Raw genomic sequence first — 16,707 nt, 5'->3', positions numbered from 1 at the left:
GCTGCTCTTCAGCCTCTCCGGCCACACCTTCCCCCACCCCCACTCCCTACAAGACTCCCAGGTGCACTCTTACACCTCAGGGCCTTTGCACTGGCAGCTGCCACTCCTGGGGTGCCAAGCTGGCCTGCAGTGACAGTTTGCACGGAGGCCTCCCTGACTGCAGAGGCCGGGCTGGAGGCCTCCTCTGAGACCCCACAGTCCTCTGTATTCCCCTTACCCAGTCCATCTGTGTTAGGTGGACCTCTCCTGGGACCCGGAGCTCCCCGCAGGTAGGACCTGGGCCCCCTTCCTGGAGGGGCCCTGAGCTCACAGGCAAATGTGCCCCTCCTTACTCCCCTTCCCAACCGTCATCCACGCAGAGAGCAGGTCAGCAGGAAGAGGAAAGGCACGTGTGGGATGGGAAGCGGCTGGCTCTTCATTATCACGTCCTGGAGCTCACGTGGCTGATTTTGTTTTTTTGTGCTGTTGTGGGTGGCGAGGGCTTGGGTTGGGGGTGCTCAGGATGAGGGGGACACAGAGGCTGGCTTGTCCACATCCTTCCTTCTGGAGAGACTCCCAGGCCCAATGCCCACTCCCTCCAGCCCCTCCAGGCCCCAGCACATCCCCAGGGACCAGGGGGGCTGAGCCAGCCCATCCTGGGAATCCTGAGAGCATTCCAGGACTGCACCGGGAGATTCGGGGGTTTCTCTCTGACATTGCCCATGGTTCTCTGAGAAGATGGGATATTGTGTGGGGACCAGGCTAGAGGGTGGCTCCCAGCCCCCTAGAGATACAGAAATCTTGGACCCCGGGCTCCACCATCAGGGACCCATGCTCTGAGCTTCCTGGAGACCCAGGAATCCAAACCCTTAAGGACCCAAGAAGCCAGGACCCCAAGCCCCACACTCAGTGACCCAGGCCCCTAGCCCTTTGGAGATCCAGGATTTCAGGACCCCAGTCCTGACTTTCAGGACCCCAGAAATCCAGGCCCCCAGCCCCTTAGGGACCCAGGAAGCCAAGACCCTAGTCTTTTTTTTTTTAACACTGGCTCTGTTTTATTTATTTGTTTGTTTGTTTGTTTGTTTGTTTATTCCCAGTTTTTTGGCCATGCTGCTTGGCTTGCGGGATCTTAGTTTGCCGACCAGGGACTGAATCCCAGCCACGGCAGCGAAAGCCGTGAAAGCGCCAAGTCCTAACCACTGGGCCGCCAGCGAATTCCCCAAGATCCCAGTCTTGACCCTCAGGAACCCAGAAATCCAGGACCCCAGGTCCTCAGTCCCTCAGGGACCAGGCCCCGAGACCTTAAGGACTTTGGTCTAGGATGGTGAGGTTTTTCTGCTCCATCTGGCTCTTCTGCGGGCTGGTTCCCTAGGTTGGTCAGGACGGTAGGAGTGCTGCCCTCTTCTGGATATACCTGGTCACTGCTTCCCCCGACTGGGTGACTCCCCACAACCCGCGTGGTTGATAGGCGGCCACGGAGTCCCAGCTCCACCCCCTTCTCCTGTGGGCCTCAGTTTCCTCATCTGTAAAGTGGGTATATGCACAGTTCACTCACGTAGGTTGTTGTGTGCATAAGTCCTTCGGCACGATTAAAAAAAAAGTCTCTTCCGCAGGATAGAGAGAAGCCAGCAACAGATGGGAGCGCTGTTAGCACTATTTCCCGAAACACATCAATGTCGCGTATCTCCCATTATTAATACCCTCCCCCGCCCCCCGCCACAAAGCACAAAGGCTCTTGGAAGAAAACTCCCTGCAGCCAGCAGGGCCCTGTGTGGCTGGCACCTTCCTTGCCTGCATTGTTCCTTTGCTCAGCTCCAGCCACATCTGCACACGTTTCTGTTTTTTGAGCCCTCTGGCTGGCCCTTCCTCATCCTCCAGTTCTCTGCCCTCCAAGAGAAGTGGTCCCAGCTAAAGCGGCCCCTAGCCCCTCAGTCACCCTGTCAATGGTCTCTATGACCCCCACCTGTGAAGGTGTCCGGTTTGCTTATATCTTGCACAGTGCCCATTAGAACACGAGTTCCAGAAGGGCAGGGGCAGTGCCTGTTGTCACCACCGAGTCCCCAGCCCGTGGCTCAGGGCTAGGCACACAGTAGGTGCTTTACAGACATCACATCTGTAGGAGTTTCTTAATGACTGCTGTAAGGAATTACCTCAAACTGGCTGGCTTTAAACAACGTAAGTGTATTATCTTGCAGTTCTGGAGGTCAGAAGCCCAATACAGGTCTTACTGGCTAAAATCAAGGCGTGGACAGGGTTGCCCTCCTCCTGGACATTCTAGAGAGAACGTTTTCTTAGCTTTTCCAGCTTCTAGAGGCCCCCCACTTTCAATGGCCTGTGGCCCCTTCCTCCATCTTCAAAGCAAACAGTGTAGCATCTTTCAACCTTTCTCTGACTCTGATCCTCCTGCCTTTCTCTTACAAGGGCTCTTGGGATAACACTGGGCTCACCTGAGTAGTCCACGATCATCTCCCCATCTCCAGATCCTTAACTTAATCTCACCTGCAAAGCCCCTTTCACCCTGTCAGGTTGCCTATTCACAGGTTCCAGGGATTGGGACGGAAACATCTTTGGGGGTCATCATTCAGCTGACCACAGCACCTGAGGAGGTAGATGTTATTATTGTTCCCATTTGATAGATGCAAAAACTGAGGCTCAGGGAGGCAAACTCACTTGCCTAGGCTCACCCATCGAGTAAGTGGCAAGCACAGGTTCTAGACTCTGGTCCTTCTGTCTGCATCTGTCAAATCCATCCATTTGAGCCATCTGTGAGTGGATGTGGGGACACAGGAGAGGGAAGAGTTGGGGGCGGGGTGGTGAGGTGGATGGCAAAGGGGCTGCCAAGGGGACAGGAGGAGTGTGTGTTCTGTCCTACCCTAGAGGCTTCCCCAGATACCTCAGCCAACCCAGTAAGATGCCTCAGGATCCCGGAGGGGGGGTCCTGGAACTGGGGGGGAGGGATGCGGGAGGTTGGAAACGACAAGCTACTCTGTCCCAAGTTCACTTCCTTGGAAAACGGGGTGACAGATAGGGCCGTTCCATCCAGGAAACCCTGGCTGGGCTCCAAGGTCATCGTTGATTTGCTGACTCAGCCCAAGACAGTGGGGTCATGTGGTCACTCAGGGGGCTGTTGGTGGGAACACCTACTGGGAAAGGGTAAAAGGGTGGCCGGAAGGGGTCTCTTCTGCCCCCAACCCCCTGCTTCCCAGCACAAGCCCCTTTGGCCTCTCCAAGACAGACCCTGCTTTCCCTCCCCCACCTCACTCCTTAGGATAGAAGTGCAGGGAGCGGGGGGACTGCTTTTCCACAATGTTCCACTTCCAATTTCACCACGTGGGCACACCACCTTCTATTTCTCCTCATCACCTCCTCTTCATCACCTGCCAGACTGTGAGCCCCAAGAAGGCAGCAACCACAACCTGAACCCCAACATTTCATTATGACAATGTTCAAGCGGACAGAAAAGTTGAGTTTTAGAATGAAAATCCATTCCTAGATTCTACAATCAACACTGTCTATATTTGCTTGATTACAAATCTGTTCATCTATCCACCCCTCAATCCGTTTTATTTTTCATGCATTTCAAAGTAAGGTGCAGACATCAGCTCACTCCAGCCCCCTACATATCGATACTAAATCCCCCTCCCAAATGCTCCAACCCACAGACCGTGAACGAGAGGTCAGTGTTCACTGGCTGCTCTCCTAACTTTTTTCCCTTTTGAGTAAAATAACTTAGAATGAAATACACAAATGCCAGCGGTGTTTTCTTGGAGCCTTGACAAATGCATTCACCTGTGTAATCCAAGCTTCTATCAAGGTACAGCATGTTTCCATCATTCCAGAAAGTTCTTTCATGGCCCTTCCCAGGAAGTCTCTGCCTCTGATCCCGGGGAACGACTGTGCCCACAATTTTCCAAGCTTGAGTAGTTCTGCCTATTCTAGAACTTCATATAAATGGGCTCATAGCGTCTACACGATTTTGTGGGTGGCTGCTTCCACTCAGTCTAAGGTAAAAAAACAAGAGGTTATTTTTACCTCTTGTTCTCCATTGGAACTCCAGTGCCTGGCATACAGTAAGTGCACAAGAAATGTTTCTGGGTGAGAAAATGACGGCATTGAATGAAAGAATGAATGAAAGAAATTGCTCCTTGTTCACGGAGACTTGCTCTCCCATCAGCTCTCCCCTCTCCAGCTTCTCTCTGGCCAACCTCCTCCTCGGTCTGCTGAAGCACCACTGTTGTCACCCCCAGAAGGCCCCTCTTTGGGGTGCAGTCAACAACCCTTCTATTTGTCTCTGTTCAGGGGGCTGCAGTTCCAAACGGCAGAGACCCCTCCCCAACCTCCTGCTTCCCAGCCCCCTGCCCTGTCTCATCTTCCCGTGAAAACACGTGTTATCAGGCACATGTAAACCCATGCTTCCTGCTTTCCCACAATATCAGTTTCAATTTCCAGCCTCATTTCCGCCCCTCCTGCTCTTCTCTAGATAAGCACCTCCACCTGGTTCTAGAACTGCTAAAGCCTCTAGGGTCAAAAATACCCTCCCCGAGCCACCAGAGCCTGGAGACATCGCTGAGTATTGGGGATGCAAAAAGGGTGCAACCACCTTGGAAAACTGTTTGGCTTATAAACTTAATCACTTACCTACTATCTGACCGACTCCCAGGTGTTTACCCAAGAGAAGTGAAAACTCAAATCCATAAAAAGTTCTGTATGAGATTATTCACAGTAGCTTGGTTCATACTCTCACATTCAAACATCTGTCAACAGGTGACTGGATACACAGATGGTGGTCCAGCCGATCAATGGGAGATGATTCAGCAATGAAAAGAAACAAACTACAACAGCGTGGGTGAATCTCAAAAACACTACGTGCCCAGAGAAAGAATCCAGGCACAGAGCACTACACACTGTACGATTCAGTGTATATGGCATTTGAGAAAAGACAAATCTCATCAGTAGTGATGGAAAGCAGGTCAGTGGTGGCCTGGGGGAGGGGAGGAGGGGAGGATTGATTGGGAAGGGACAAGAAGGAATTTTAGGAGGTGATGGAAATGTTCTAGATCTGCAGTGCAGTGGTGCCTACACATCTGTATATATTTCTCAAAACTTGTTAAACTGTAAGCTTGAAATAAGTGCATTTAAAATAAAAATTTTTTTCAACTGTTGTAAAATAAACATAACATAAAATGTACCATCTTAACCATTTTTAAGTGGACAGTTCAGGAGTGTTAAGTATATTCGCATCGTCCTGCAACAGATCTCCAGAATTGTTTCGTCTTGCAACACTGAAACTCTGTACCCATTAAACAACAGTATTTGTCCTTATTTCACACAGCATAATGCTGTAATATGTGTCAGAATTTCCTTCCTTTTTAAGGCTGAATAATATTCCATTATATGGATGAGTATGTTTGGTTTATCCACTCATCCATTGATGGACACTTGGGTTGCTTCTGCCTGTTGGCTATTGTGAATAATGCTGCTATGAACATGGGTATGCAAATATCTTTTCAAGACCCTGCTTTCATTTCTTTTGGATATCTATCCAGAAGTGGAATTGCTGGGTGACATGGAGTTTCTTGGGGGGAGCCTGACCCTCGTGACCTTGATTTCAGTCCAGTGAAACTAATTTTGTTTGTTTATTTTCTCTTTTTGGCCGCACCGCACAGCATTCGGGATCTTAGTTCCCCGACCAGGGATCGAACCCATGCCCCTGCAGTGGAAGCATGGAGTCTTAACCACTGGACCGCCAGGAAAGTCCCAATGAAACTAATCTTGGACTTCTGACCTCCACAACTGTAGAATAGATGTATATTGTTTGAAGCCACCAAGTTGGCAGACATTTGTTACAGCAGCAGTAGGAAACTCATACACTCTTCCAAGCTGACTGTCTGGAAATCCATCAGTCTGGTCAACAGTCTACTAGGTATTTTATCTATCCATAAGTCAGATGGCTCCTGGGAAAGGTCAATGCCTTTCTCTGGGTTGGCGTTTATTTATTTATTTATCTATTTATTTATGGCCACACCACTCGGCATGTAGGATCTCTGTTCCCCCACCAGATGTCCAGCCTGCACCCCCTGCAGTGGAAGTGTGGAGTCTTAACCACTAGACTGCCAGGGAAGTCCCCTGCGCTGCAGGTTAGAGGATTCAGAGAAGGGTTGGGGGTTTCCTGGTTACAGCACTGAAAGATTCTGTCTGGCCAGGGAGTTGGGGTGCTGTTCCCTCCTGTTCCTGTTCCGTGGATGCTCTCAGGGCTGGGCAGCTTGAGGGCTCTGAGCAGCTTTGGTTCTGGGCTCAGCTCTGCACAGAACTAAAAGCTGCTAGCCTGTCACTCCCCTCAGTTGGACAGTTGGATCCGTCTCCACTGGAAATGCTGGGAGAGCCCCCAGGTCCCCAAGACAGGAGCAGGAAGCTTTGGGAGTGCAGGGTAAATTCAGATCAAAAGTCCCCAGTTGATAACGCCAGGCTGTGTGCACCCCACACCCCCCAAATGGGTTCAGCCATAGCTTACACTTTCCAACACTCTCTACCTGCAAAGCCCTCCCTTCCCAGCTCCATGTGCTGAAAGCCCATTGTTCTTGGAAGGTCCATCTTCTCTGGATGTATTTCCTGAACATCCCACAGAACCTGGGTGCCCGAGACGAAAGGGACATGCTCATCAGATCCGGGCAGCCCCTCTCCCACCTGTCTCAGGGCCTTGTGTCAGGCTGCCCGTAGTCTCCACAATAGGGTGACAGTCTCCTCGAGGAACAGGGCCAGCACTGCAGCATCTCAGGAGAGTTCCTCTCCCTGGGGACACAGGTGGCTCCTTCAAACGCACCATGTATCCCTCAGTCGAGTCACTGGTCACATTGTCCCAGGGGTAGGGATGGGGGTCAGACTCATTCCTGTGTCCCCAGTGCCCTACAGCCCCTGGCCCAATGCAGGTTACCCACTGGGTTTGGGGGGTATCATAGGCCCCTGAGGTCAGGGTCACTCACATGGGTGACATCAGAGTCCCTGAGATAAAGCTTAGAACGGCTAACCAGAGCCAGGAGCCAAGATTCCTTTCTCATTTATTGATGCTCCCTCGGGCTGCAAAGAAAGCTCTCAAAATCCCTTCTTTGAGGCCTTCCATCTGCATGGTAAATAAAGTAAATTAAACAGCTCCATCCTTGAGTTACTTGACCTTGGTTAGGGAGGGCGCTAGGGTCAGATCACAGGGCTGGGGAGCTCAGATTTTGGGGCGGGTGGGGACTAGGTGAGGTCCACGGGTGAGGGGTTGCAGTGAGGCTGGAGCGGAGGTCTCAGAGTGCAGTTACTGGCCTACGCTGTGGGTGGGGTGGGAAATTAATGGAGGTGGGCGGAGCCAGGACGGTGAGCGGCTCAGGCGATTGGACAAGCGCCAGTGGGCGTGACTCTGGGGCACTGGGGGAGGTCAGCAGCTGAGCCTCTTCTCACAGATCCAGCTGTCGTCCCTGTTGTCGCACGGTGCGTCGTTCCACATCCCCGTGCGGAGAATCATGATGCAGTCCTCGCGCCCCAGCGAGTCGTTGGGCTCCCCCTGATTCCAGTGGCTGCAGTGGTTTAGCGGGGGTGTTGCTGGGAGGCTAGGCTGAGGATGGCCATGGGGTCCAGCCTTCCTTTCCGGGGTCTAGCCTGTTTATTGCTTGGGGCTAACCTAGACATCCTGAGGGTCTAACCTGAGCACACGCACCTGGGATATAACTTTCTAACCCCAGAATTTAACCCTAGTCACTTCCTGGGGTGTAGCCCACCCATCCCTAAGGAGGCCCGGAGATCTGGCCGAAGCGCTTCTCTTAGGATCCGAACTGTCAGCCTCCCCAAGTCCCTTCCTTCACCTGAAGCTGAGCGGGACTCCGTCCACCCACTGGTAGCCCTGGATCCTGCGCGCCCTGCGCACGGCCCTCAGGCCCAGCCAGTAACCGCGGCCACCAGTGTTCCGACTTAGGAAGACCTGGGCAAGAGGGGAGACTGAGCCACGCGTCCGTCCGGCCCCGCCCCCAACCACGCCTCCTCAGGTAAACTCCTTCTCCCCGCCCCCCCGCCCCCCAAAGCCGGAGCCGCGCACCTGCTCATCCAGGCCCCCGACAATCACCAGGTGCGCTCTGGCGCCCTCGCAGTGGCGCTGCGCCTCCACCCACGTGGCCCGTTGGGTGGAAAAAAGGTAACAGGAGCCCTGGAATGGCAGCCACGACTTGGGGCACTCCTCGCAGGAGCCTGCAGGGTGGCGAGGATCAAAGAGGTGATTTGCTCCCAAATGGAGCAGATGGTGAGGATTGGGGAGGGGAGTGTTGGACCACTGGGCTCAGGGTCGGTGCCACTGAGACCAGGCCAAGGTCAAAGGGCGGGGCCAGGCGGATCAGGGAACCCTGGGGCCCAAGGGCGGGATCCACTTTTCCTCTCCTCTCCCCTTCACCCCTCCGGATCGTGCTCACTGTTCCCGAGCCGGACTCCTTCCAGCGCCCGGAAGAGCTCAGTGCGGATGTTCTCACGGTCCCTACCGGCTTCAGCCAAGCTCTGGGTCACTGCGAGGTAAAAGGAGTGCAGATTATAGCTAGGCTCAGCATCAGTAATAGGGTCATGATCAGTTAAGGTCAGCATCCACTTCCGTAGTCATTGCCAAGGTCAAGAATGGCAGCACCCATTTTTGAATTGGGTTGTTTGTTTTTGTTATTGAGCAAACAACCCAATCCAAAAATGGGCAGAAGACCTAGATAGACATTTCTCCAAAGATATACAGATTGCCAACAAACACATGAAAGAATGCTCAATATCATTAATCATTAGAGAAATGCAGATCAAAACTACAATGAGATATAATCTCACACCGGTCAGAATGGCCATCATCAAAAAATCTAGAAACAATGCTGGAGAGGGCGTGGAGAAAAGGGAACACTCTTGCACTGCTGGTGGGAATGTGAATTGGTACAGCCACTATGGAGACAGTATGGAGGTTCCTTAAAAAACTAAAAATAGAACTACCATATGACCCAGCAATCCCACTACTGGGCATATACTCTGAGAAACCCATAGTTCAAAAAGAGTCATGTACCAAAATGTTCATTGCAGTTCTATTTACAATAGCCCGGAGATGGAAACAACCTAAGTGTCCATCATCGGATGAATGGATAAAGAAGATGTGGCACATATATACAATGGAATATTACTCAGCCATAAAAAGAAACAAAATTGAGCTATTTGTAATGAGGTGGATGGACCTAGAGTCTGTCATACAGAGTGAAGCAAGTCAGAAAGAGAAAAAGAAATACCATATGCTAACACATATATATGGAATTTAAGAAAAAAAAAAAAGGTCATGAAGAACCTAGGGGTAAGACGGGAATAAAGACACAGAGCTACTAGAGAATGGACTTGAGGATATGGGGAGGGGGAAGGGTAAGCTGGGACAAAGTGAGAGAGTGGCATGGACATATATACACTACCAAATGTAAAATAGATAGCTAGTGGGAAGCAGCCGCATGGCACAGGGAGATCAGCTCGGTGCTTTGTGACCACCTAGAGGGGTGGGATAGGGAGGGTGGGAGGGAGGGAGATGCAAGAGGGAAGAGATATGGGAACATATGTATATGTATAACTGTATGTATATGTATAACTGATTCACTTTGTTATAAAGCAGAAACTAATAATTGTAAAGCAATTATACTCCAATAGAGATGTTAAAAAAACAACAACAATGACATCACGGTCAAGGACTGTTATAGCTGGGTAGGGTCCAGTTGCAGTTGGGGTTAGGAGTTGCAGTCAAGGTCAGAGTCCAGAGGTCAGGGTTAGGATGGAGGACAGGACTGGGGTCAATGGTCAGGATCACAGGACAGGTGGGGGTCACAGAAGGGTCCGGAGGTGAATCAAGGGTAGGGTAACAGCCGGGGTGAGGGGTCAGGGATCATGGCGATGTCCTGCCCTCACCGCGCTCGCTCAGTTCTTTCAGGGTGCTCTCCTGCTGGATCAGCTTCGACTGTGCCTCTCTAAGCTTGGTGTGCACGGTCTGCAGCTGTGCCTGAGTCCCCAGGCCTAGGAAGGGGGGCGAGGATAGGGGCGGGACATCTGAGACCAGCCTGCCGCCCCCGCTACACGCCACAGCCCCGCTCCCACTCGCCTCCTCCAATCCCGGCCACAAGCCCCGCACCCTCGGTCCACCAGTCTCACAGCAGCTATTGCAGGCTCGGACCTCCTCCTTCAGGACACCCAGCACCGCCGTCTGCTTCGAGGCTGGAACGATCCCCCGTCCACCCCACACACTCCAGGTCACCCTCGGGGACTCACAGGACCCTGCCCAACTCCAGGGCCAGCCTAGCAGACTGTGAGGTCCCCACCGACCCACCCACTACCCCGACGCCAGGGTCCAAGACCCTTCCGCCCCCGAACTTTGGGGACCCAAGAGCCCCTGTTCTGCACGTACAGTTTGTCCTCAGCAGATCCTGCTGGCCAAGCAGCGCCCTGTGCTCTGTGGAGGCTGCAGAGAGAGGGGGACTCGGGAACTCTCCCCGCGGCCCGAGGGGTGCAGGGACCCTGATCACCGGACACACAGAGTGGGTGGACAGGTGTGCAGCGCACGTGATGTGCACACACACCGACAAAGGACAAACACATTCACAGGCACATATGCACACACGTGGGTGCACACAAACTCTGTTCTGACGTGTTCACACTCAGACCCAGGCAAGGGCCTGGGACCTGGCTGGTGCGCTCAGGGACGGAGAAAAGGTCTATGTCCCCAGGGGGGCTGGACACGACCTCCCCCGTCATCCAGTCACTCACCCTTGGAAAACAGGACGCTCAGAACGAGGGCCCAGATGATTGTGACCACCAAGAGAGCCAGGGCCAGGAGGAGGGGTCTCTGTCCCCAGCGTCCCCAGTGCCCTGGGATAACACGGATGGACTCCTGAGTTCCTCCTGAGTTCCTCCGGTACCAAGACCACCCTGGATCCCTGGGCCCTGAGGACTGAGCCCTGGATGCTTGGGTTCCTCTCAGGAAACTGAGATTCAGAGAGGTACGGTAACTCGTCTGTGGTCACACAGCCCCTAAGTGGCGGAGTTGAAATTTTAATCCAGGTCCAGCTGGCTCTAGGGCCTGTGGTGTCTCTCCTGCACTCACTACGTAGGCCCTCTCTGGGCTGGTCCTCTCCATGCTCCCATCAAACCCCAAACCACTGGTCAGAGAGGGACCCCAGGGGACCTGTGAGGCAGCCCCATTGCTCATACCTCCGGGGACCTCCTCCAGCCTGCCGTCCCACCTGCTGTACCCGGCCATGTCCATGGTGAACAGACATCCAGCTCTGGGAGTGGATATAAAAGTAGCCTCATCCCTCTCCCCGCCCCACCCACCCTCTTCCTTCCTTCCCGTCTCCTGTGTCTCAATTCCTGGTACAGAGAGCCACTGACCAATCACAGCGATGGGCCCTTTCTGGGCTGGGCTTAGCTGGGCTGGACTGGGCTTCAGTAAGTGTGGGGCGGGGAGGGGAAGTGGGGAGCTGAGGGGGGTTAAGAGAGGGTAGAAGGAATGGGGGGAGTGAAGTGTGTGTGTGTGTGTGTGTGTGTGTGTGTGTGTGTGTGTGTGTGTGTGTGTGTGTAGTCCCAGCCTCTTGGGCGCCCATCCCCAGCCCCGACCATCACCAGGTACGTGCTCCAGCAACAAGTTCCAGGCTCTGCTGAGGCTTCACTTTGGAGCTCGGTCTGCATCACTTATAGGTCTGGCGTTGGCCTTCCTCCTGAGAGGGGCAGGCTGAACCCAGCCAAGTTCAAGGCGGCTCCCTGCGGGTACCTGAGAAAGCCCCTTCAGGTGTGCCCCCCCCACCCCCACGCCAGCTGCTCATGGCTCCTCCACTTCCCTGCAGGTGCCTGCCAGGAGCTACCTTTGACCCTGACCTTCATTCAGTCCTCTTCGACTAGAAGGGAGAACACAGCCAGTTGTTCCATGGAGGCCAGCTAAGCTTCTGGACTCTACTATTGGATGTGTGTGTAGGGTGTCCATATGCAGCTTCTAGAAGCCTCTGTTTTTGTCCTCTGTGCAAAGGGGGACAGTGACAAGGCCTCCCTCCAAGGGATGCTGTGATAAAGAAATGAGGTTATGCACGGCAAGCCTTGGCACCATCCCCAAGCACAAAATCCTCCAAATGTCGTTCATTCTTTCAACTAATATTGGACACCTACCACATGCCAGGCATCGATCAGGGAACTGAGGATACATCAATGAACTAAAGAAGAAAATTCCTTTTTTCTTGGAGTTAACATTCCAGTAGGGGGTGGGGAGAGACAGATAGTCAATAATGAACATAATTAAAAGGTAAGTTGGAGATTGGCTCAAGATGGCGGAGTAGAAGGACGTGCTCTCACTCCCTCTTGCAAGAACACCAGAATCACAACTAACTGCTGAACAATCGTCGACAGGAAGACACTGGAACTCACCAAAAATGATACCCCACATGCAAAGACAAAGGAGAAGCCACAATGAGACGGTAGGAGGGGATGCAATCACAATAAAATCATATCCCATAACTGCTGGGTGGGTGACTCACAAACTGGAGAACACTTATACCACAGAAGTCCACCCACTGGAGTGAAGGTTCTGAGCCCCACATCAGGCTTCCCAACCTGGGGGTCCGGCAACGGGAGGAGGAATTCCTAGAGAATCAGACTTTGAAGGCTATAAGACACTGATGAAAGAAAGTAAAGATGATACAAATAGATGGAGAGATATACCATGTTCTTGGATTGGAAGAATCAATATTGTGAAAAGGACTATACTACCCAAAGCAATCTACAGATTCAATGCAATCCCTATCAAATTACCAATGGCATGTTTTACAGAACTAGGACAAAATAATCTTAAAATTTGTATGGAGACACAAAAGACCCCGAATACCCAAAGCAGCCTTGAGGGAAAAAATCGGAGTTGGAGGAATCAGACTCCCTGACCTCAGACTATACTACAAAGCTACAGTAATCAAGACAATATGGTACTGGCACAAAAACAGAAATATAGATCAATGGAACAGGACAGAAAGCCCAGAGATAAACCCATGCACATATGGTCAGCTAATCTCTGACAAAGGAGGCAAGGATATACAATGGAGAAAAGACAGTCTTTTCAATAAGTGGTGCTGGGAAAACTGGACAGCTACATGTAAAGGCATGAAATTAGAACACTCCCTAAAAGCAGCCTAAATACCCATCGACAGACGAATGGATAAAGAAGATGTGGTACATATATACAATGGAATATTACTCAGCCATAAAAAGGAACGAAATTGGGTCATTTGTTGAGATATGGATGGACCTAGAGACTGTCATACAGAGTGAAGTAATTCAGAAAGAGAAAAACAAATATCGTATATTAACGCATATATGTGGAACCTAGAAAATGGTACAGATGAACCAGTTTGCAGAGCAGAAATTGAGACACAGACGTAGAGAACAAACGTATGGACACCAAGGGGGGAAAGCGGCGGAGGGGTGGTGGTGGTGGTGTGATGAATTGGGCGATTGGGATTGACATGCATACACTGATGTGTACAAAATGGATGACTAATAAGGAATAAATAAATAAACATTTAAAAAAACCCCAAAAACCAAATGAATAAGTGTAACAACAACAAATCTTGAGGAAAAACCAAGCCACCAGCCTGGCAAATGTCAAAGTGTTACCATTTGCTGGTAAAAAATAAAGTAGTTTAAGTTCAGATTAAATTAAATTAAATTTAATTTAAAAATAAAAGGTAAGTTGAATAGCACGGTGGCTCTCAATTGAGGGCAATTAATCTCCCCAGGGGATATAGAGCAACGTCAGGAGACATTTGTGCTCATCACAATTGGTGGGTGTGCTACTGGCATCTAGTGGGTTAGAAACTAAGGATGTTACTCAACATCCTACAATGCACAGGACAGGCCCCCACAAGCAAAGACTCATCAGTCCCCAGTGTTCATATGCTGAGGATGAGAACTCTAATATCGTGTATTAAAAAGTCACAAGTGCTACAAAAAAAAAATTAAAGGAAGACAAGTCACGTTGGATAAAGGACCCTGGAGTGCTGGGCTGGGGCAGTGACCAGCAAGTAGGGTGGCCAGGGTTGGGCTCGCTGAGATGAAAAAATGTTTTTATTTTTGTTTTTTTGTAAGGAGCGCTTCTTGCATTGCAGCCCCCCCTTGTAAATGCATACACACACCTTCCGGCATCCTCTCAACAACCCTCAGAAATAGCAAACCGTATCCACTTTGTGTTTACAAATTTTATTCGATGCCTATTCTCTTGCCTTGTTTCAGGAAGGCATGGGAGAGACATATATGATAAAATAAAATGAAAAGACGAGAATTGGTTTTTTTTTAAAGGAAGACACTCATTAGTATAACTCAAAGTCACGTGTTCTACACCGTCTTCCCAAGGTCCCCAGTGGGATTCAGCTCCTGAGCACATCCTGTACTGGCTCCTTCCCTTCCCTCTCCCACTTCCCTACATTTCTCCAGGGACTTCTAGAACCACCGCCCAGGTAAACTACAAGTCCTCAAATCCTTATCTTAGGTTCTGCTTCTGGGGTGACCCAAAGACTCCTTGGCCGTTTCTACAGACCAGCAGAGTAACACACTCAGCCTGGCAGGGCTCCATAATAGGTAGCTGCTATTATTATTATTTTTTTTATTTATTTTTTTTTTTTTGCGGTACGCGGACCTCTCACTGTTGTGGCCTCTCCGGTTGCGGAGCACAGGCTCCCGACGCGCAGGCTCAGCGGCCATGGCTCACGGGCCCAGCCGCTCTGCGGCATGTGGGATCTTCCCGGACCGGGGCGCGAACCCGTGTTCCCTGCATCAGCAGGCGGACTCTCAACCACTGCACCACCATCGAAGCCCTAGCTGCTATTATTTTTGCTGTTGATATTATGATCTTTCCATGGTTGCCATCCAAGATCAACTGGGACCTCTAGTTAAATGAATTGTCCAGGTTCATGGAGAGAGTCTGCCAGAAAAGATTTTAGAATTGCTGATTTGTAGCCCGTTTTCCTGGTGGTAATTATAAGGAGGGTTGTCAGGGGATGATAAAACTGGATCGCTTCAACTTCACGGGAAGGAATCCAGAGCTCATACAGGAAAGGTGGCTTGCCCAAGGCTACCCAACCAAGAGGTGTTGGTGCCCTGACCCAAAGCCATGTTCCTCCGCCACAGAGACAATTCTCGTAGCTATTATGGGAGACTGAAAGATCCCGGCCAAATCCCACCCATCTCCTACACAAGCCTCCCTGCGATGTGACTTTGTTACTCCTCGTGTCACGTGGAATCAATTTCCTCTCACTCAGAATCTGGACCATCCACGTGACTTGCTTTCAAAAGTGGGTGTGAGAAGAGCCACCACGTGACTTCCGGGTCTGGGCCCCAGTGTGCTTTGCGGCTTCCGCACATGAGCTCATGGGATGCTACAGGTCTCCTTGTTAGAGAGCCTGGCTTTGATCCGTGAGGATGAGAGGCCACATGGAGGGGAAAGCGGTCCAGCTGGCGGCCAGCAGCGAAGGTCCTCTTGGCTCTTCCAGCCGTTCCAGCTGCCATCCCAGCGCAACAATGCAACCGATTCTAGGCTAGACCAGGAAACGAGTCGCTGGGTAAACCCATGGAATTGTGAGTTTTAAGCCCCAAGTTGTAGGGTGATTTGTTGTCGCGCATAAATAACTGAAACAGTCATAAACATAAACAAGCACATTCTTGTACTCCAAGCAAACGCAGTCTGGAGTATGGGGTGAGTAGGGAGGGGAGCCCCTTTCGCCTGGCAGTTGGGTATGTCAGAGAATGTTCCAAGACAGAGCAGACGGGCCCTTTTTTCCTTTCAACCTGGACGTTCTCAGAAGCGTGACCCTTGTCTTCAGAATCTCAGCCCCCACTCAGGTGTGAATGCAGTCATTTGGTTTCTGGCATTGCAGCTTTCCCAGTGACTTGGGTTGACCACAGCAACTGCTGCTACTCGGAACCAGGCATCTTGCGGACTTCTCTGAGGCACATTACCTGGTGGCCATGCCAAACTTCCTGTGGCTTCTGGGACACGTGCTTGTCTAGTGTGTGTGCTACCCTATTGCAGACACTTTCCTAGGCACTGGAGATTCAGCAATGGACAGAAGTGGCCAAAATTCCCATTTTTTTTTTTTTTTTTTTTTGCGGTACGCGGGCCTCTCACTGTTATGGCCTCTCCCGTTGCGGAGCACAGGCTCCGGACGCGCAGGCTCAGTGGCCATAGCTCACGGGCCCAGCTGCTCCGCGGCATGTGGGATCTTCCCTGACCGGGGCACGAACCTGTGTCCCCTGCATCGGCAGGCGGACTCTCAACCACTGCGCCACCAGGGAAGCCCCAAAATTCCCATTTTTAATGGATATTACAATCTTGTGGAAGGGAGGACAGTAAGCGAATGAATATGTACTATGTATTCTAGTGTCATAGAGCAATAAATATATACACTATCCTATACTATCCCACCAGGGAGTGAAGGAAAAATGAAGTGGTATACAGAGATAGTGAGTGATTTGAGGCAGCTGTTTTAGGATGGTCAGGAAAGGTCTTTCTGAAAATGCAATATTCTTTGGAAAACGGTTTGACAGTTCTTCAGTCAGTTAAACATAGAATTACCATGTGACCCAGCAATTCCACACATAGGTGTGTACCCAAGAAAAGTGAAAACATACATCCACACAAAAACTTGTACATGAATGCCTATAGCAGTGTGATTCATAATT

General features: G+C 51.1%; 1 protein-coding gene across 1 annotated transcript; it reads right to left on the bottom strand.

Moving 5' to 3' along the window:
• Positions 1 to 7,029: 7,029 nt before the first annotated feature.
• On the bottom strand, positions 7,030 to 11,297 carry CLEC4G (C-type lectin domain family 4 member G). Its single transcript, XM_060146698.1, has 9 exons — positions 11,206 to 11,297; positions 10,762 to 10,863; positions 10,403 to 10,456; positions 10,150 to 10,212; positions 9,910 to 10,014; positions 8,418 to 8,507; positions 8,051 to 8,199; positions 7,821 to 7,936; positions 7,030 to 7,535 (listed from the first exon to the last, which is right to left on the bottom strand). Exons 1-9 carry the CDS (start codon positions 11,258 to 11,260, stop codon positions 7,397 to 7,399), a joined length of 873 nt encoding a protein of 290 aa, XP_060002681.1. The 5' UTR covers positions 11,261 to 11,297; the 3' UTR covers positions 7,030 to 7,396.
• Between the last annotated feature and the right edge of the window lie 5,410 nt (positions 11,298 to 16,707).

This window comes from Lagenorhynchus albirostris, chromosome 3 (assembly GCF_949774975.1).
Source record: "Lagenorhynchus albirostris chromosome 3, mLagAlb1.1, whole genome shotgun sequence".
NCBI classification, from domain to species: Eukaryota; Metazoa; Chordata; class Mammalia; order Artiodactyla; family Delphinidae; genus Lagenorhynchus; species Lagenorhynchus albirostris.
The sequence above is the reverse complement of the archived record's forward strand: the minus strand, read 5'-3'. Positions and strand labels throughout refer to the sequence as shown.

Excerpts from the sequence above, each read along its gene's own strand:
- CLEC4G (XM_060146698.1), bottom strand. The coding sequence starts at position 11,260 with ATGGACATGGCCGGGTACAGCAGGTGGGACGGCAGGCTGGAGGAGGTC. Across the intron at positions 7,937-8,050 it reads TCGGGGGCCTGGATGAGCAG|GTCTTCCTAAGTCGGAACAC; the intron begins GTGCGCGGCTCC and ends CCTCTTGCCCAG. Across the intron at positions 7,536-7,820 it reads GGAGTCCCGCTCAGCTTCAG|CCACTGGAATCAGGGGGAGC; the intron begins GTGAAGGAAGGG and ends AAACCACTGCAG.